Below are 23,003 nucleotides of genomic sequence, written 5' to 3'. Positions count from 1 at the left end.
TACTCAGGACTGATGACTTAATGGTCCAGCACCTCCTGGCCTTGATAAAGCATTTCACAGGTATCGTCCAAGAAGACCTATAGGTTCGGGGTCGCTTAGCCTACACATCTAACATTGTACATGAACTGTTTGAAATATATGACATGTAACGAAAAAAGGTTTCTGGTTCGGATTCGCTTGGTATATATGTCTGAATTTTTGAAATGTAAGCAAAGTATCAAAAGAAACAACTAAAAAACTCCTTGGTAGGTGTAGTGATATTGAGTAACATATTTATTCAGCCTGGCAGGTAACTTGTATTGAGTCCCTGTTTGCAGTGAGAATAATTGGCGTGGCTGTCGAAACGAATATGGAAAAAAGAACTGCTGCTAAAAATTTCATTTGTGTTCTGCTTCGGTTTTAACACCTGGGACTTCTGCATATTGACCTCAAGCATCATTAGTGTTATGTCAGAAGAGTGTCTTGAAAATTTGTTGTTTATTATTTTTCGTGGCATATGGCCTGAGTTAGACTCTGTGCTAGACCACATGCACTACAACATTTTTTCGGGCGCAAATGTTACATTCGTAGGCTGATTTTCTACTCTAGTTCAATTTTTTGTACTTTTAAGCAATTCCAACAAGTACTTTTTACGTACCGGGTTATTATTAAACTATGTTTTTACTGTTAGCGAGATGGCTTAGAAGTGGTGTGATGCATGTCTCGAGAAAACAGCTGGCTGGCCGACGCTTCTGCAAGCTCTCACCGTACGCGAGGGGTCAAGTCTTCATGCCCCAACGACAGACGAAGCACAAGGAACGTCTGTCCAGCCTCGTGAATATTTTAAAAATACTATGTGATTAACGAGATTGAATTTATGTATTTAGGACAAAAGTACATTACTACTCTTAACTTAATTTGTAATTGTATACAATTTCAAACACGATGCAAGGACAAATTATTAAGTTGCTACTATGCTTGTGGTAGGTATCGAACACATCGGCCTTGCCACATGGGTGACTAGCACTTAGTGTGTGTGCTATCAAATTTCTCCTGTCCTGCTGTTTCATGTGATATTTATGTTTTTTATTTATTGCATTATGGACCATATACTGTTTAATATATAATTAATTGATTTAATTAACTATGTACTGCCTAGTATCAAACCGTGGACACGAATTGATCGAATCAAATATTATTTTAATGAGCAATTTTTTGATAACTTTTTTCCTCGAACTTCCAAGTTAATAATTACAGAATGTCCACGACTGCGCCCAATGTGTCATCTTCGGCTTACTGGAGGATAAGAGATGAGGAATTCAAGCCTCTTTAAGGATTTTTCACCATATTTTATTGAATAAGTATTTTTTTTTGCCTAAACAAAAAAATTCTGCAATTACCAAGAATCGAGAAAAGGACAGGAATTTATCGAATCAATCACTATTTGAATAAATGATTATTTGTTGATTTTTGGAATTTTTACTGAGTTTATAGTTAAATAGTTGCAGATTTTTAAGATGGTAGCTCAGACGGCCGACAAGATACGGACGCCATGGTAATAAATACTGCCACTGCACTCTAGCAGGTAAAAATTAAACCAATATGGTAGCAGAACTCTCTAGCAGACAACATGTGTACTACATGACACTAGCACTCCTGGTATCGAGTATTGAAAACAAGATGGCGACAGTGCTATCTAGCAAACAATATGTGCACTAGTGCTCCTAGTAGCAATTACTAAAAATAAATATGGTAGCAATACCCTCTAGCAGGTAATGCTATTATTCCTTCAAAATAAAAAAAATGCAAGTCCGAATTTGTGTGTTATTTTTTTATATACGGTATCTCATTTAATTCTGGAAAATGTCTCGATGGTCGTGCAGTTAAAGGCATATGTTTTCCAATCCAGAGGTCCGCGCTATTTAGGTTCGAATCACCTTGCTTCCAATGTATTTTGTATAAAAAATTAAATTTAGTATGTCAATAAGGACCACAACAACATTGGTAGGCAATGGAACATCGGCCTTACATGCATGAGACAGAGCGATGTTGATGCTCTCTAAGGACAAACAGCAGAAACAAGATGGCGGCATCCAAGATGTCGAGCTCCAGCAGAACAAAAAAAATTATGGTTAAGTCATCCAAGATGGCGGCCTCCAGAAGACGATAATTTGAAGGACGTGATATCATCCAATAAGGTGGCCTCCAGCAGACGAAAACAAGATGGCGGACATGTCAAAATTCAGTATGGCGGAATGTTCTGCCGTAAAAAATAGTGCAACATTTGTATATTGGGGCACTCGATGTCAGGCTGGCAGAATCCAAAGTGGCAGATTCCAAGATGACAGATTCCAAGATTACGACTGAGGTGAAAGGTCAAGCTCAAAGGTGAAGGTCATCCAGATGGCAGTCATGACGCCATAAACACAAGATGGCGTAACGTCTCTGCCTCTAGTAGCAGGAAATACATTTGTATACTACTGATATTTTTCACGAATTGTCAAGTCAGCAGGGAGACGTAGTGATCAAGCGTATTGTTTGACAATCCACCAGCTCAGTTACGATAGATACTCACTGATAATTGTTTTTTAAATTACACGCAATATTAAACTATTTGCTACATAATTGAAATATATTAGAACAGTTAAAATACATAATTGGGTGAGGTTTTGAATAAAATAAACATTTACGAAAATTCTAGCAAGTAATTATCTACGCTGGTTATTATTTATTATTAGAAATAACATATACATTTTTTCCATTTTCCAATAAAATAATATGGTTTTATGACAAATCACGGTAGACACATGATCAGATGTTGTTCACAACTGTAGAGACTGTTACCACTGTAGGAAAAAATGGTATAGTAATGGCCAACTATAGGAAATTTGAAACAGCTGTCAGAGCCATGTGCTCTGAGCGCACGAAAGAGAATAAAAAAATAGATCAAATGGGTATACGAAAAAAAAAGTTGCTTAACGTTTGTTGAACGTTGCTATTGAAGGATAAAAGTTAAAATCACAAACCATGCTCTACAGCAAATACAATTAAAACATGTATCATTTAAAACAATTCCTGTTTTAATATATTAATAAACTAAAATATAATTAACTTAATTAAATTTAATATAGTCATTTTAAATATATACAATCAGCTGTTAAAATATATTTAAATTCTGTAATTAATAGTTTAATATTATGAGAAAAATGAAAATGAAAAATAGTACCAGTGGATATATCGAACCCAAACCGGCGGATTGCCCGATACTATGCGCTTGACCACTTGTTTTTTAAATTTTTTTTTTAATCTTTTTAAAAAGATGGGTGGCACACAGGCAAGTCTTGACAGTCACCAGTGTGCCAATCATCTCCCCCCCTTAATGTTGCATTGTTATGTCACCCCGAGTCATTGTGAAATTGTAGGTGTGATTGTTGGCATATTAAGACAACACAAATTACATCCATGTCTGACCCGGGATTCGAACCCAGAGCCCCCGCACCGTAGCCCGGTGCGTTATCGACTGCGCCACGGAGGCCGACAACTCCCCTCTGCACCACGCTGCTGACTTGACAATTCATGAAAAATTATTCCCCAAACTCTACTTCAAAATCTTCAAGCAGCTTCTTCTTTTTTTTTTTTTTTTGCTTCCTAGGGTTCACTAACCGGATATTTTAGGACGTTGAAAGGGGCACCAACAAGCTTCTCCCGACTCAGACCCTCCCCTTGATAGTTTAATAAATCAGAAACTACTCGAGACAAAACCAATTACTGTGTTTGTGTTTTTAAAAATATATATTAAATGGAGAATTTGTTTGGTAACATTATCCCCATTTTTATTCAAATTAAGGGGTGCTATCTTGTTATTGCAATTATGCAAGTAACAGTGGGATGTAATAGATATTTTTGACTGATTATTAATCAACATATTAAAGTTACAAAAACAAATGTTGCTATGGTGCAACACTTGTGTATCACGGGTTCTTCACTAGAAGCACACAGTTTGAAAAAGTGAGGGAACAAACCATTAGGTATCCATGCAACCAGCAACTGCATACCGCAATACAGCTGAGCTGCGTAATTGAATTAATTAGTCTAATATTGAGGATTTGGGGAATCTTTTGCTGGGACTGTGTAATAGACCTGGAATGAACAAAGCCTCCGCCAGTGGTAGTGTCAGTCTCGGATGTACACGTAAAAGGCATTACGTACTCCAAGGGAACCCCGACAAAGCAATTCTATGCTCATAATAATTAGTGACTTAGGTAAGGGTTAAATTTTAGTAATTATAATTAAAACATATTGCAGACCTACATAGTCCGTCAAAGAGCCAGCGGCAGATCCAGAACCTCGATCCGCCAACCGTGTCGCTTATGTGACATACTGATACAGTTTCTGCCCCAGTTTATTTGTCTGAAGGGTCAGTCTTACCCGCCATATTAAATTGTCAGTATTTTTTGCAAATCATATACCTTTCTGATGAAACATTAAAAATGGACCATAGAATCTGCCTGCTTTACCCAAATGCACTGTTAAGAGAAACAGGAGTAGCTAACGAAAACACTGCAATGTTCGCCATGTTTCCCAATTGCGTCTGGATTTGACCCTCGCCTTGAATCGAATGTGCACCGCCCTTGATGGGTGGCAAATGATCTGACCACTGAATCATTTCAATCTGCTGATTCTTTGATGTATGATAAAGCAAATTTTCATAACTGTTGAAACTCAGCATGTTAATTATTTTCTATAATGTGTTGGTGTTTGCGAATAATGTGCCATTGCTGGCACAATACATTGCCAGCCACAATCCTGGCCTAAAATATTTACAAATTGTCCTGTAAGATATTTAACATAATACGTTAAGTGTCACAAGTGTCATGATGTGAGCATCGATATGTGTTGTAACTTCAGAGTCATACAGTGATAAGTACTAGCTACTTATATAACTGCACTTGGGGTAGCCAATGCACATAATAAGACAAGAAATAAGAGATATTTGTGCCAAGTTTTGTCTTATCTACTTTATATGATTTGGAAATGGCAAAACTCTCAACTATTAAGTGGAATTTGTTGCCGAATTGTATACTGTGATAGTGTTTACTACTTGGTGTGGTTGAATAATTGTACATTGGTTTTGTAAGCTCACCAGACAAAAAATTAGTTACCCTAGTGCGCACGCACAGTTAGATCGTTAAGCATTTACAGATGGCGCCGCGAACGAGTCCTGTGATCAACTGCATGCACACTGTCTCTATGTGAGCATAAGGTAGTAGCGATCAGTGAGACATTGATGTTTCAAGGGGACAGTGTACGTCAACATGGGTAGATGTAGGGATGTGACAGAATGGAAAAAAAGGACAATCGTGCTCATGGCCATACGGTGCATGAAGTTGCTGGATTTGTTGGTGTTTCGCAGCGGACTGTTCAACGTGTCGACAAGCAGTGGTGTACTACATGTAGCCAAGAAACACTCAGAATTGTGGTCGGAAAAAAAGATCTTGACTGAGAGGGACCGGAGACGTATTTCACAGCTTCTGAATCAAAATGGCTTCAAACCAGACAGGAATTTCTGCAGTCAATGAATGAAGGCCCATAGCAACCTGTTAGCGAAAGAACATTGCGACGAGTACTACATGCAATGAACATTTGGAGTCAGTCACTTCGCAAGAGGCCATTGCTCACTCAGGCACATAAAGCTGCGCATCTTCAATGGGCTAGAAATCATTGAACGTGGACTGTAATGTGGTCTGAAGAATCATGTTTTGCCTGTATTTCAATGAAGCACAACGTCGAGTGCACCGAAGGCCAAATGAAGTATTTCATCCCGGATGTGTGCAAGGTCAGGTTAGAGCTGGAGGAGGGTCTGTGATGTTTTGAGGGTGTTTTTCGTATCACCGATTGGGTCCGCTCACTCGGTAACCACTAACATGAATCAGCATGTTTACTTAAACATTCTGGATGATCATGTGTTGCCTTCAGTCAACATCAGCATGATGAGTATACCCGGATTTTTCAAGATGACAACAGCAAAGTTCATCGGACTGGAGGCATATGTGACTGGTTTTATGGACACTCTCCCACACTATTACAAATTGATTGACCTGCAAAATCACCCGAAGAACCCCATTGATAAATAAAAAATATTTTAAAAAATACAAATCTATCCTTTCTGAACAAAGGAGAAGTTCACAAGCTGGCAGAAGTATTTTTGTAATTTTTATTTTTTTTAAATTAGAATTTTTAAAGTCTTTTTATCTTAATTTTTAAAAAAAAAATTTTTTTTCACCGATCTTGATTTAGGATTAAGTACGATAGTTTTCTCCATGTGCCTCTGATTATTCATGCCAATATTTTGATGGTTTTATCAGTGTACTCATGATTATTCATCAAAATATTTTGTTGGTTTTTTTTCATGTGCTATCGATTATTCCTGCCAATATTTTGTTTATTTCTCCAAGTTGTTCTGGCTATTCATGGCGAAGCTTCTGTTGGTTTTCTTCGTGTGCTCCTGGTTATTCCTGATGTGATTTCTGCTGACATTCTCCGAGTGCTCCTGGTTATTTATGAGGTATAAATCTCTGCAGGATATTTTTTTTTCTTAATCAGACAAGCAATGTTATTCAGAGTTAAATTAAATTAGTGAATTTTGGTTACTAAATCGACACTTAAAATATTTTTTATCGGGTGTAATTCAAAACAAAATAATCATTATGCAGTCAACAAATATGTCTTAAGATGGCTGAGAATCAATATCATGCAAAACGAACTTCCTTCTTCTTGGTGTTTAGCGAAGCCTTCCTTCTCTTGTGATCGCGCATTCAACACGAAAGAGCAAGTGTCTGTAAAATATGTCAAACGAAGAGATTCATTACTTAGACTTGAGACAGCTGAGAAATATTGTCATGCGAGACGAATTTACTTCTCCTTGATGTCTAGCGAAGCCCTCCATCTCTTACATAGTGAGTGAGCATCCCACATCCCACATAAAAAAATAATATTTACCACTACGCAACACCTGGCGTCATCAGTTGTTGAATAACATAACTACTTGGCCACGAGTCTTTAAAAATATAAAATTAACTCTCGCTGATAAAATGTTAAAATTTATAGTGAAGTAAATGTTCAAATTTAAAACTCTCACTTTGCATCTGGTATTAGTGGCAGAAGCTAACATATATGGATCTAGTTCGTTGCCTGCAGCTGTATTGAAAGGACAACGCTGTAGATACTGCAACAAGGAAATTGTTCTGAAAAGGAATGCTAGACACCACGAGAAGAACGATTGTGTTTAAAACCCACTATATAAAATGTTAAGCTGTGATCGGTGTAGCAGGATATTTACACGAATTGAAAACTTTAAAAGATATGACAGAACTTGTAAAGCCAAGCCCACTTACGAGACAGAGGTCATCGATAATGCCACTACACTAAGGAAGAGTGTGCTACAATACTACAATAATTTTACTTGTCTTGAACATATTATATATATATATATATATAAATATATATATATATATATATATATATATATATATATATATATATATATATATATATATGCAAAGGACTCCTGACTTCGAAAAAAAAAATTTAAATTGAAGGATGGAAGTCTGAAACCAATGGAAGTATTATCACCGTGAAAAATGAGAATACATTCAAGCTCATCTCAAGTAGATCCTCCATACTTTGGAAAAATGATGCGCATACAAAAAAAACCTTTTAGACGATGAAGAAGCTTCGACGTCATCTATTTCAAATTCTTACAGTAATCCAGGTGAAGATGCTGACTTCTATGATGATGGTGACAATGACTCTGAAGTTGGTGATAAGACCAAACACTGTAACTAAGCAACTAAAGCTGGGAAGATTTAAGACTGCGATGAAGCCCTGAAACCATAATGGAAACGACGTGATGAAATAAATGATTCTGATCAGCTTACGATTATCACTGGGACGATAGTGATCTTAAAAATATTAATAAAAACATTCCAGGAAGATGATGGTAGCAGAAGAGATCGATTATACATCATAGGAAGATCCTAACGTATTGATCAATTACCTGAGACTATTGATGACTTCGATTAGGGCAGGAAACTATTGACACTTCAACGAAGTAGCAACCATTCTTAAAGAACTGAGGGAAGTTGGCTACATAAAATAATTACTTGTTTACCTGCATTTGTCTAAAATAAAAAAATTAATAGGTACCTATGTTATATTTTGGATTTTAAAAGTGATTGTTTTATTTAACGAAAAATGATTTCTAACTAAGACTAAGTTCTCGTCACTGATTGTTCAATGTGTGCATTATGTGTTCATTGCATGTATGGTGTGTGCATTGTCTGTGCATTATGTGTTCATTGCATGTTTGGTGTGGCATTGCATGTTCATTGCATGTCAAGTGTGTGTATTGTGTGTTCATTGCGTGTTGAGTGTATTGCCTGTTCTTTACTTTTGTCGAATGTGTGTCGTTTCGTTAAATGAGTGTAGTTAAGACTGCCGTTAGGTCATGATAGGTCTCACAGTTCGGAGATGCTTAGTCTATACGCTTTATATTGAACATGAACTGTTAAAATGTTTGTCGAAAATTATTTTTTGGTTCAGAGATGCTTGGTCTATACGCCTAACATATTACATGAACTGATTGGAAGCTATCCCATGCATCGAAAAATTAGACTTCGATGGTAGGCACAGCGACAACATATTTATTTCGTCGGACAAGTATCTTGTATCGAGTCGTTTTTGTAGAGAGAATGATTACCTAATAAACTCCACGAAAAATAATTGGAAACAGATATTAAAATATATTGTAAACTTTAGTTATTCATTTCACTGGCCGAGAATCGAACCAAGGTCAAGAATCGATCAAATCAATTGGCGTCTGGGAGATGAGAAATTTAGACTTTTTTTTTTTAGGATTTTTAACAATTTTTTATTAAATAAATATTTTTTACCTGAAACTACAATTTTTGTATCGAGCAAGGATCGAACCAAGGACAGAAATCAATCGAATCAATATTTATTTTAATATGAGTATTTTTAAAATTATTTTTTGTAATTTTTCTGAATTTCTAGCTAAAAAAAAATAGAATTTTGAGATAGCGGGCAGGATGACCGACAAGATGGCGGATGTCATGACAGTTGACTGTATGGTGATATTGAAGTCTAGCGTGATAAAATTAAACTAATGTGTCGGTAACGTCCTATAGTAAGTGATGCTATAATTCTTTCAAATAAAAAAAAAATACAAGACCGAATATGTGTGTTATTATTTTGTAAGCCTTATTTAATTCTTGGTTTGGTATATGTCTTGATGGTCGTGGGTACAAAATCGTGTGTTTTCTAATCCACAGACCCGAATGGACGAGGTTTTAAATTACTCCAGTAGGTATACGCTTATAAACTTCCTTCAGCCACGTTTGACAAAGTAGCCGAGTGGTTAGAGCACTGAGATTGGTAATCTGAAGATCGTGGTTTCGAATCCGCAATATTTTTAACTTATTTAAAAAGTTTAAGGAACTACCATAAGTACTAACATAAAACAATTTTTACAGTAGAAGTAGCCAATACCGAGAAAAATATAAAAAAATATGACTATCCACAACGGTAGTGCACCTTTAAGGAGACACTAGCACAACTGCAGGCCTCTGTGCAGGATTGCGGATGAAGTAAAAGGATGAAAGTGCCCGAGGATTGTGGATGAGGTCCCAATCTTAGGCATCCAGAGATGGAAACGTCAGAAAATGACCTAGACCCAAACTAGTCAAAGGATAAATAAGCAAGCCTACACCAAAATTAAAAATACCAATCAATTACTAAATAGTACTTCAGAAACACCAATAAAAGAAAATCCCCTAAAAAAAAAGTATTAGCCCATACGTACACAGCCAAAAGGCAATGTTAAAAAAATTCCATCAGAATTTACTTTGACCTTCCCACAAACTCCCTTCTTTCAGTTAGCTGTTCTCACTGGATCATCTCACAGGGTTACTCGAGACATCGACAGTATTTTGCATAACAGCCAGGGACAGATCAAAACTACTCTTGTGTAAATGCATTTCAATATGGGTTATTTTATGGTTGAAACAACTTTCAAAGTTGGTACTACGGCACGACAGTACGTGAACATCTCTGTTTCTTCTGTTAAGCTCAGACACTTTACACTAGTAGTTTCTTGTTTATTATTCATGTACAATATTAATTAAACCAACAGAGAGGAGATGTAAAATTATTTCTCTACATATACATAGGCTTATTTGATTATAATATTTTATCCAAGCATTTAAATATGCTATTAATACTTAAATTTTCATCTAATAAAGATTGCACGAACTCACTGTAATAAAAATATAATTTGTATTTACCAAGGGTAAGAAGCGATGTTACCCCTAATGTAACACGAGCTGGTATGGCTTCAGGTTTGATCCAAAACGAAATCCAAGACATGACGACTATAAGTGCAGAAGGTATGTATGTGTGAAACAGATGATATCCAAGTCGTCTTCTGAGGTTGAATACCACTGCCAGGCAAGTAAAGTTTCCTGCATTGTGGGGAAAAAAAAGATCACATTTTATTTAATGTTTTTAATAGAGTTTTAAAAAATCTTAATGTACATATAGCTTTACAATATTTATATGTGGTAAGATGTATGCAGTTGTGTAGTGCATTCAAAGAATGATTAAGAAGGGCTAAAATAGTAAAAACGTTAATAATTAATAATACAGAAATAAAATATTTCATCTCTTGACTAATTTAAAACAGTTGTGAAGTCAAACTACAAATATGGGTAGGTGAATAGACTGTAAAGAGCAAATGACAGCGCTACAAAGCTGATCAAAATACTACTTTTAGTTCTCGAGGAATTATCGAGGAATTATCTGATTTGTGCAAGTGACCAAACATTGATGACACCACAACAGTCTATAGAGCACTATAACTTGAGACACAGTCACACATTGAGCTGTCTCTGTATGGCCTTGCTGTTAATTAAGTTCGTGGAGTGATGTTTTGAATATAAGTGTTATTTAAACCATTATGTGTTTAAACAGTGCTGTTCAAAATTAAGCCATTAGTTTACACAGTTTTAATAACTGATAAAGTTTTTTAAGCTTATTCATAAAACATGGCTGGGAAAACAAAACTCACAAACCTATAAATCAGAAAATACGTCTAATGTGTCTTTACCTACACACACGTGCGTCACTCCACTCATGCTCCTCAGTAGTCAGTTGGTGTTCGGACTGCTGTGTGTGTGCTAGTGCCTGTGGTTATTGCGTCAATATTCTTTAAATAACAATATTTTTCTTTTAATTTTGTTATGAAAAAAAAATATTATTTTAAGTTAGTAATTTTGTGATTTGGCATGCATTAAAACAATTATTTCTTTAAAATTTTTTTTTCCCTAATTTAAAGATTGAGAGTAAGGCTGTAGATACTTTTTGACAATAAAAAATTGTAACACAAATGTTTATCTTATAACTTTTGGTCACTAAACTTGTTTAACCTTTCAAAACTATTACTACCGGTACTTCAATCACCGACTGTTGCGCCAGTAACAAAAAAAAAATACCTAGTACCGAAAGTACAGGGAATTCTCAGTTACATTGAAGACTAGTACCAATATTCCCGGTTCTGAAATTTGTTTACGGTTTGAATACCCTAGCTGCAATGTGCTGCTCTTATTCCCCGATCACAGTCCAATGGTGAAAAGCTTCAGTTCTGCAGCATAATGAAAATTTACATTAATATGTTTTAAATCTTTAATTTTTTCACATTATTATTGATTAATATATTTTAGAATAAACAAAATAATAAGTTATTGGGGTTAATTATTTAAATCATTTATATATTACAAAGCACTCTGAAGTAAAGAAATATTAAATTATTTATTACAAAGATTGATGTTTCATGTATGGGAAGTACTATACAATTAAGTATAAGCTTTGAGCTTGAATCCTTTTGTTTAGGTTAGATCATCTGTATAGCATTAATATTAAAATATAGTATTAAGACACAGTTCCTGTAGGTACTCAATAGTGGTTCATAAATTTATCTATGAAATAAATAAATAAATAAATAAATATATGTATATACGTCAAGCTCTGTGGAGAACTGTAGAGCTCTATCGGGCTCTGTGTATGTTTGTGTGTGTGTGTGTGTGTGTGTGTATATATAAAATAAAAAATAATAAATATATATCAATTATAGCAGATATAAAATCTAAGATAGGTAGTGAATGAAACCAGAATGTCTGCTTCAAAGTGACTCAGTTATAGCCATTCCCTGAATCATATGCTCAGATTGATATGACTATGCAAATGAGAACATAAATATGAGAATGATGAAATATCACAAATTTTATTATATTAAGTGAGTAAGTGCTGTAACGTTGCAAGACCCTGCCCTCCTAGCTAAATAATTTCTTTTAAACTTCTTTTTGGTATATGTAATATAATTATAGATCACGGGACTGTGTCTGGGCTGGGGTGATGTGTAGGGAGAGAGAGGCATAAGAGGCCTATAAGTGTGAGTGAGAAAGAAACAGTGCTTCCCCGCCAACCGAGATAAAGACGGTAATTCCCCCACTGCGTGGGAACTGAGTGATAACTGCTGTCTCACGGTGTGGGAGAGAGAACGAGAATGGGAGTCCCCGATTTTGATGTGAAATTGAAAAGAGACAGATGAAGGGAAGCCCCGAGTTCTGTGTGTACAGGGTTTTTTCATGTATTGTAATTTGTTCTGTGATTGGCTTGTATCTGTAAGCATGAATGAAGCGTGCGTGTGATTGGTCGGTGAGGTCATGTGACTTATCCTCCCTGCGTGGAGGAGACGGTGGCAGGACTTCAGTCAGTCGTCCGTCGAACGCTGCACAAGTAGGTCGCGTTCGGTGGCTTCTCGCCAAATAATGTAGAAGTTATTGAAGAGATAATTTAACATTGGTGGTCAGAGCCAGGCCGATTATTAAGTTAACCTAATTATTTTTTATATTTCGTTCGGACATAATTAGAAATTGCGGCCACCTTCGTCGGCGTTTTGGCTCGTGGCGAAATTAGGTTTCGCTGGGTGTGGCTACGTTTCAGGCCGCACTGACTTCGTGTACTTGTAATAAAACATTACTGAAGGACACTATTTTTTTCGTTAATTCTCATCACGCGAACTGCGGGCATTTTTCGACGGGCAGATATATGTGGAATGAGTGAGTAACCACTTTTGGAAGTGTTTGGATTTGTCTGTGCATTCTAATTTGAAAGAATAAAACAAAAACTACAATCGACGCTTTAAATCTTTTTATTTTTGTAAGTAACGAACCGTTATAGTGCAGTCCAAGAAATTATTACCAAATTTGCCTTTGTAATCACTGTAATGTTTTCAATGTTCTAGGTTCTATTAAATAAACTCAAAAACCAATTTTGTGCATTTAATAGTTAAACTTACCTGTCGAATACTCGATGGTGCAATCTGCTGTGTAATTGTTTGAAATATCCAGTTGTGGTAACTCAATTTCTGGATTTACAACTAAAGGGTCAGTATGGTTCCAGATAAATACAAGATCATGCACTGTATGAGACACTGAAAAATAAAACACAAAACTTTTTAAACCAAAATGCAAATTTCTTGTACGGTATGCAACACTGAACTAAGTAACATAAATGTATAAAAAAACTGCGCTTAAGAAGTTGTGGGCCACCCTGTTGGTCAAACACCATTTAACCAACAGGGGCACACACCTTCATCGCTCTCTGTCTGGAGTCACGTCTAAAATTAAAAAATCATGATGATGTTAGTAATAAACTCTCTAACCAACACAACTCCCATTAAGAGACAGTATCAAACAAACTAACGTCTAAATCCAAAATTTCAGAGTACGAATATGCAAAAGAAAAATTTTCATGGATGCGGGATAAGATATATCTCAGAAGATTACCAATCAAAACATCAAGCAATTTTACTATTATCTCCCCTAGCATGTTTATTAAGATCAAATGCCAAGAGTAGAAAGCACGACCGTTTACAAAACATTACCAAATATCTGTTATACCAAATCATAACCCTGATATTTTAAGTACCTTTTCACCTACTTTAAGACTTACTGGCCCACAGGTTATAGCACTAAGTTTAAAATAACACATACCTATAAAATTCAATATAAAAGTTTTATACATAGCAAAAAAAAAAAAATATGGCAGCTCCACGACTAACAAAAATTACTGAGGTACCCGCAATGTTACTACTTATACAAATTGAATTAAAATATACAGCATAAAAATTTATCATAACAGGTAACTTTCCAGCTACAAAGAAATTATCTGTCTTTCCTTTCGCTCCAATTTCATTAGCGCAAATTCTCAATCAACAGTTACCGCTTTTGCATGTAAAAATTCATTTGGGAAAAAAACCTTACGATAATTTTAAAAACTCGCTAAAAACGGTCTATTACATTCAAGTACCTAAAATGATGTATTATTTATTAATTGCTGAAAATAAAAAATGTAAGACCTTTTCATTTGGTTCTAATAATTGCAGTTAGCTTTATTTTAATTCTTTACAAAACTTTTTAAAGAACATTAAATGTTATTTTTAGGTTAGGTTATTTCTGTTAGATGAAATCATATACCTAGCTGTAATAAAATTATTAAAATGTCTTTACAATTTTTTTAACCATGTATATAAATTTTATATGCAATTGATAAGTAATATATGAAATGTAATTCTAACCTTCAAACTTTCTTGCTTAGGTTAAAATGTAAAATCTTGTTTTCATGAATATGAAGCACTTAATTCATAGTAATTAAATATGTCATAGATGAACGAGATACTCCACTCATAAACATGTCCAAGCCTTTTATATTAATCTTTGTGGAATAAATAGAAAGGGTTCTTGTAATACTGATGAATAATCGACTTACCAATGAAAAGGAACTAGAGATGCCACATTTACAAGTGTTAATGGTTATATATAAATTTTATCACACTCAAAAAATAAAGCATTTATTTAAAAATTTGAATATAAACTTATTTATTTTAAAACTATCACATACAAGTATGTTTGAAAATATTTATTCATAAACACAATATATGCAACATAATGTTACGATCGCGCTTGGCTGCAGTGCTTGGCGTCGCCGCACTCGTTCGGCCTGTCTGCGCCCCCTTCCACCCGCATCCTCTCCCTGGTATCTCGTGTCATACTATCTCGCCACATCCTGACCGTCGCAGCGCGCACCTGCCTCAGATCGAGTTACTTAAAAGAGGCAGCACTGCGGAATAAAAGGACTCAGACATGTTTATCGACGCGTTTTGTGGGAACCCGATGCTTGTTGCGTTTATCGGCGTTCTTTGAGCAGCCGCCGCGTCCTTCGACAGGACTCACGACGCGTTTCTGGACATTTCGACGGCGAAGGTCTCGCGATATCTCGGAGACATACCCGATTGTTCTGGACGGGAACCCAAGGGCTGTATAAGGAGGTAGGCCCGAGGACGTCAGGGAGAGTGAGAGTCTGAGTGAGTGGAGTCGGGAGTTCTCCCGCGGAGGAGTTTCCGGGCGATAGTGCCGCGGGTGCGGCAGAGTGGCGAAGTCCTTGGACAAAGGTTCCAGGGCAGGGAGTGAGTGAGTTCAGTGGAGTCGGGAGTTTCCGGGCGATAGAGTCGCGGGCGCGGCAGAGTCCCGAGTGAAGTGGCGAGCGAGTCGTCGTGTGGGATCTCGGCGAAGGGTGTGACGGCGACGGAGTCCCGCGGTGGAGACCCACGAGGGGTGCTGCGGCAAGAGTTGCACCGTAAGTGCGGCCCAGCGAGGTGTGTGAAACCAGTGACTGGAGAATAGACATTTCTTTAAGTGTAGTTAATTATTTGCCATCTTAGAAGATTAATTGTAAGTGACATAAGTAGTGGAAATAAATAAAACTGTGTGTGTGATAAAAAATCTTTAATTGGGCTATCCTTTACGAACCCGCGGTAAATCGTAACAATATGTTTGACGGAAACACAGGCAGAAGTTCACTTTTCATTAGCACATTCTTTATTTTGTTAAAACACAGATTTAAATAATTATCATCATTATTATATTGAAATAATTTTTCTTGCCTAACAATTTGAAGTGATTTATATGTCTTGTTTTGTCATAAACTATCAGCTGACACTATTGTGCAGCAATTTTGGTGTGTGATAACAATGGTTATCCATCTTAAACGCGAGTATGTATTTGGTGAAATGCAATTCGTTATTAAAGTATGCTTAAATGCTGTTAAGCTCTGTTTAAAACCATAACCGATGTTGGTGAGATTGGCCCTAAATGGCTAACTGTGCTTTACTTTAGCACCATGACCAAGTTTAAATTTACGTAAATATTCCAAACGTAAAATTACAGTTGTGGTTTAGAGTAAATTTTGAATCTGCATTAAATAGTCTGGGCACAATTCAAATTGCCCCAATGGCGATACGCAAACCTGCAGCATCAATGTCATTGGGATCCAATGGTAGTATCTTGCTCGAACAATATAAAATTGTAAAAAATTGACTTACAGTTTATCTTCGTCTGCTGTTTGAACGTTCACAAATAACAATGCCTCCTGGATGGTATTGTTAAATTCTTGAGAAACTCCAACAACCATATTTGCCGCAATGTGGTCCACAGTTTTTTAATGTCATCGTAGGAACCAACGACCATTTAAAAAACGGCCGCGAATATACAAGGCGCACGGCCCGATTCACCACATTCAACTTCCATGCGGCCGATAGTCGCGCTTCGGACTTCCACACCACAATCAATTGTTCCTTTTACAGTGCCACAGTATTGCCATCTAGAAGATCAACTGCAAGTTAATGATTAATTAGTCTTGTAGTTCACACACTAGTGCGCATTATCGAAGCTTTCGTGATTAATTCAAATTAGTCCTGCCTTTTCTCACAATTACTTTTCAGTTGGATTAAATACTACTGACATAAAATAATATCACCATAAATGCTATAACCTTTGGAGCCAGCCGTTTTGGGCTCATGTTTTATCAAAAACAATGAGAAACCACATCCCCGACACTTGCTGGGTTAGGATTAAAAAAAGGGGCAAAATCCAAAATATTGCAAAAAATGTATAGCTATCAGTAAATGCATAATCCACCCATTTAGGTAGGGTTCAGCAAAACCAAAATGAAAGTCAACAGCAGAGTAAATTAGACTTTAGTCTGGCAGGTTGTACAGAATCTACAAGAGAAAACAACTTATTCAAAATCATTTTGCCTTTATATAGCATACTTTCTTATGACAACATACTGTATAATGCAGATCTTAAAACATGTAGCAGTTGCATGCAGGGGCAAAGCCAGGGGGGGGGGGGGGGGGTTAGGGGTTCTAAACCCACCCTACCCCTTAGCCAGAATAATTTTTTTTTTAACTGAAAGCAGGTTAGCTAAAAGCCTGGGTGTCTTACTGCTATCACCGGCCACTGCACTGGAGGGGAAGAGTAAGCGAGCCCTACCGATTCTCCTTCTCTTCCCCTACCCCTGTCACGAGCAGAAGCTGTAAGGTTGTGACGCCGTGACGGGTCCCAAGCTTTCAAATATCTTACACCTACTGTATTTAACCAGCGCGGTAATTATAAGCAGGTGTTGACTGGGCTTCCAAAAGTGTAAGGCCCGAATTCAGAGTTGACCTTCGAAAGCGCATCCAACTCTCATTCATCTGGCAGACTCTCCACCTCTCATACTTCAAAAACACCTTTCGAATGACTGCCAGCTGAAAGATTGTTCCCATCCACTTTCAGTGAAGATCTGGCAACATGGCACAAACATTTTCTTAGATCAAGTACTTGGAGTGTGTGTGAAAAAGCGCCCTATTTCATTTCGATTGTCTTTTGTTTGCTCTCCCGCTGAAAATAATATTTTGTTTGGATTGGACACGAGGTTAGGGTTACCAGACACTGATAATAAAAAAGGACGACATTCATCTCGCAAAAGGAGGACATTTCACTAAAAAGGAGGACAATATATATATATTTTTTAAAAAAGCCATGAATTAATTACAATGGAGTACGATATTTTACAATGTTTTGGCATTTAATACAGTTTCAGTATAAAGAATCAAACAAACTACGCATATTAAAAACACGTGCTTCTGCATGTGCTGCTACCTGTCAAGCTGTCATAGAACTACTTACTAGTGGGATGACTCTGCGGACAGCGCGCGCTTTGCCCAGAGTGTAACTGCAGGAATGATCTCACTTTATAAAAAAGCCGGAAATTTTGGAGCATTAAGGAAAATCCGGCCGGACGCAAAAAAATACATAAAAAGGAGGACATGTCCTCCTTTTGCCGGACGTCTGGTAACCCTACACGAGGTTGAGAAATTTTCTTAAGATGGATACGTTGCCTAAAATTATAGTGTTTTCTCCAGATGAAAAAGCGATTATTTTTGATCTCGTGAGAAAGCAAAAAACCGTAATCGAAAACAAAACAAAAGAAAAACAGATGCAGTTTCTTACAGAGAAAAAAAATTGTGTTTCGAACTCTTGATCCCGACAAAAATCAAAAACTGGATTTTCATTTTTAAGATCATCAAAAAATTCAAAAACCTCGTCAATGTGATTTGGAAATTCATCCAAATCTTCTGCCATCGCTACAAAACACGTGTCTGATGCACACTTTGCGGGCGAAACGATTTCTTTGAAAACGTATATTTAATTCCAAAACATATTTACATATCTGCCATTTGACAAAAATGTTTTAAACAATTACAATCATACATGAACACGTTTTTATGTGGGAATTATATATTAAAACCATCAACTGCTCCGCCGATTTTCAACTGAACAGGCATTCGAATGAGCTTCAGACCACATTCACTTTCAAGTGGTTGGCTCTCCTTATCCAGCAGTCAACCAACCACTGAAAAACGTCTCTGCCGAGCAGCTTCAATGGAAAAGCCTTTCGGTGTGTGGATGACCGTCGAAAGAGCTCTCTGAATTCGGCCCTAAGGATCGCTGTGTGTGTATAGAATTGAGACAACGACATGGTGTCATGTAACTCTTCAAGCTAAAGCTAATTGTTTCCAGGAATAGATCAGTTCTGCCGAAACCCAACCCTTTTTATTCCTTTTTTTTGTACTGTCTAGCTTCGAGCATGATTTATGATTTTGAGTGGACCAAAACAAGGCACTTGGATTGATAAAAATATCTTTAATTAATTTCTTACTTCATCACTCAAACAATTTTTTATTAAAAAATTAATAATATTTTTACCATTACAATATTTAAAGTGAAGTACCGAAAACTGCTAAAATAGCACTATTTTACACCTTAAAATCCAAATTTTTTGCCGGGGGTGGCCCGGACCCTCTCTTTATTAGGGGGGGGGGGGAAACCATACTTCTTAATCCCCCCCTCCCCCTATACACAAATCTTGGCTATGCCACTGGTTGCATGAATAGTGTAATACAGTCATTAAATACAGAAAATAATGCTCTTTAAAGAAATAGCATTAAAAAACCGATATATGAGGCTTTTCACACCTGCCAAGCTAAGAATAATCCAAAATATGAATTTTTAAAATGTGTGCAAAAGTACTGCACATTGTCTATCCATTTTATACAAATTATGGGTGTAACAGAAAACTAAAATATTTTCTTAAAAAAAACCTTAAAATAAGTTATTACAATAATATATAATAATTTACATTTTTTGTTGCAGCATAATAAAAAGGTACCAGATTAAATGGCATTATTCATTTAAAGTGTCCTACTGGGTGGGATTTTAGTTTCGTAAAATAAATACGACTACCTATTACAATACTAAATTGTAATCTCAATTTTAATGTAACATCTGCCCAACGCATCGACGAGAAGTCTAAATGGGACTCACTGGCTGTGATATAAATTCTCACCACACCCGGCGCCTGTTAAAAGTACACAGTGTTTCTACTTTCCTTAAAAAATTACTGAGAAAACGAAAATCGTTTCTTTTATACTGTACCACTAAGCCAAAACTTCAAGTTTTCACCAAAAACAGTTTAAAAAACAAGTTTACTTAGCTACACCTTTGGGTACCGCAAAAGTTCAGTTTATAACTCAAGATGGCAAATACATCACGAAAGTTTAATTTCAACATGCTTGCCGTATAATCCCCTAATTATGACTTATGTGCATGTAAATGAGAGATGTCAAACACTTTGTTATGTGATGCAATATTCATGCAGAAACACGGAGTTTTCAAATTGTATAATCCCGACTCATTACCGCAAGAGTTCTTATAGAGGTGTGAAATGCACCAGAGCCTCGTTACGAAATCTTTCGTGCCCGACCATGATGTACAAGTAGCAGTGCGGCACGCATGCGTCTACTGTGAGCTCTCATTCGGCACTCTCCCTTCTCCAGTCCACACAGCTGGCTACGACCGCACTCGGCCTTCCTGAAGTAACACCCACGACCATCGCTCACCCAGCAGCCGTGCCCAAGCAAACAGAAAAGTAAAACGTGAAACTATTAAAAGGAACTCATACCTATTAACAAAATAAAAATACAATAAATAAAATAACAAAACACAAATAAAAAAATAAGCAAAAAAATATGTTAAATTTACAATAAAAAAAATAAAAATGTTATGTTTTAACAACTAAAGATAAATGCCAAATGCAAAAAAAAAATCTAACCTATGTTGCTGCTGGCCACACTATGTACAAAATTTAGTTACATTTACCTACCTAAGCATGGAGCTGCTTATTAAAAGATAATTAAAAAGTACATCAAGAAATAACCTAAAGCCTAAAAAATTATATTTTATTTTTGTGGCCTAGTACAAGGTCACAAAGTATGTTCAGAAAGTACGTGTCTCTTGAACAAACCTCCTTCTCCTGCATATCCCTACATGCCAAAACCTCATACTTAATTACTATCACCCAAACGTAAACGTAAAGTCACACAACCATTTCATTTGTTTACATTTGTGTGTATGAGCACTATGAGTTGGTTATCATGTTCAAAACAATTGATTGACCAGTTAATCATGAAATCCGACTGGTAATAGGTTTAACACTACAGAAAATGTTACAAAAATTAAACTTACCATTAGAATGGTAGAATTTACGGATTTAGTGTGGTGAGTGAATGTATGGTAATAAAGTAGGTAAGAATGTTTAATGAAGGAATGGAAAACATTAAGGACAAAGAGTATAGTAGTAGTCGCAGGAGATAAAAAAAATACATTGGCATCAAAAGAAATCGGCTTACTGACCCACCTCTGCATTTCCTGATATTTAAAGATCTTTCTAGCATTAAAAATATGTGCTCGAGGTGGATGTACAAAACACTAAAGGACATTCACAAAACCAAACACCTGCAGCAACACAACATTGAAATTCAGTAGGGTACTTACTCTCCTTTGTCATGTATTGTATGCTGTAACTTTCCCAGTTTCTTTACAGCACACATCTATGTTGATTGTTGGGTCTTGTGGCAAGAACTCCATTAAAAACATTCCCTGGTGGTTTCATGAAAAATTGACAAAGTTCTCTTTTTTCTTCAATTCCTTGACGTTCGGAAAACATTTGAGATTATTATATGTGCTCTGGTATCCACGAGCATATGCAGAATTTAATTTCGGGTGGGGGTGATGGATCCACTTTGCCCACTATTTGCTTTCAAATTCTTTCTCTTTGTTGGTAGGAATGATACATTTTTTTTAGGATTTCAGGGGGGGGGGGGGAAATGAATGACCCCCTCCTCCCCACCTGTGTACACCACTGCTGGTGTCTTAGGGAAAGTTCATTTTCGTCACTAGAGACAACAATACTTTTGAATGGACTTCATTATTCCCTTTATATGGTTACAAAAAACTTGAGGGCTGCTCCTACGAATTTTGCAGTGACAATGTGTGCACAAAGGGCAGATGGGTAATGACTAGATATAAGTGACTATTGTGTCGTAACTGATCTCCTTGATTCCATTGAACAATTTTTTTACCATAACTTTTCTTATGGCATTCTCTTATAAACTTCACAAATTTTATGAAAAATTTCATTTGACTGAACATATTTTGTATTCTAAATAGGATTACTACATAGTCGGACTTGACAACAGGTGGTCCAATCAACTGCTTTAAGGCCGACCCACAGTGTTCAGAAACATCAAATGGCTGGGTTTCTTTAATCTTAGGCAGAATGATGTGAAGATGCATGGGCAGCTATTATATCACACAGAACATGTAAGATATGACCAAAGGTACTACTATCTTAAAGTCCCTAGGAAATTACTTGCATAAAATGCAACCAATATTATATCCCGCATACACACATTGACACGTTTTATTTATTTAATACAAACCTTACTGTGGCAGTGACAAAATTAAGATAATACAGAGTGTGGGGCTTAAAACATTTTGTCATTCTCTATGAGAGCACCTTTCTATCTGTTGTTTGTATGAGTGTGTATTCTCCAATTCACTTTGCTGCCATTAATGATATTTATGAAATTTCACACCTCATAGTTTTATATCTATTAAATTTAATTACTGTAATTGATGTTTCTTTGGTAAAAATTAGTTTGCAAACACTAGCCAATTACTCACGCCCTAAATAACACAAGACGTTGATTGGGGCTTTACCCCCATAAACCTGGTAAGACTCCGCTCCTTTCCCGACCTTCACCAATCCTTTCCCAGCATTTGTGCCACTACAGTATATTAGCATGTGTGTGTTAAAACAGCGTGCCACAGCTCCGGATGACATTCGGGCATGCAGTGCTGCGTCCCCCTTTCTAATTAATGAAGTAAATTGCTATGTGTTTTTTTTATCCCCAAGGGTATGTGTTTTCAGCAGACTGGCTTGAAGCACCCCAATAACATATACTAACTAATTATAAGCATTTTACAAAGACGGAGCCGAACGATCCCGAATGGACCCGAGGTTGGTTGGAGCGGGCTACATTTTAAATATAAATTCCTAAACTGCTATATGTTAATCAGTAAGGAGGGCGTGAGAGGGCCTGCCTCATTTATGTACGTGTTTTTGTGTCTTCCCTTTTAAATACCCATAGCATGAATTAGAAT

The 23,003-nt window shown here is 36.4% G+C and overlaps 1 protein-coding gene across 2 annotated transcripts in view; it reads right to left on the bottom strand.

The window, feature by feature from the left end:
• LOC134529508 (glycine receptor subunit alpha-4-like) overlaps window positions 1-23,003 on the bottom strand; it is an 80,112-nt gene that overhangs the window by 28,122 nt on the left and 28,987 nt on the right. For both annotated transcript variants that reach the window (XM_063363667.1, XM_063363668.1), the window contains exons 7-8: window positions 13,412-13,546; window positions 10,341-10,517 (exon numbers count right to left, since the gene is read on the bottom strand). In XM_063363667.1, coding sequence (XP_063219737.1) covers window positions 10,341-10,517; window positions 13,412-13,546 — 312 coding nt within the window. The remainder of the gene's footprint in view (window positions 1-10,340; window positions 10,518-13,411; window positions 13,547-23,003) is intronic.

Source organism: Bacillus rossius, chromosome 2 (assembly GCF_032445375.1).
Source record: "Bacillus rossius redtenbacheri isolate Brsri chromosome 2, Brsri_v3, whole genome shotgun sequence".
Taxonomy (NCBI): Eukaryota; Metazoa; Arthropoda; class Insecta; order Phasmatodea; family Bacillidae; genus Bacillus; species Bacillus rossius.
This window is presented reverse-complemented; position numbering and strand designations above follow the sequence as displayed.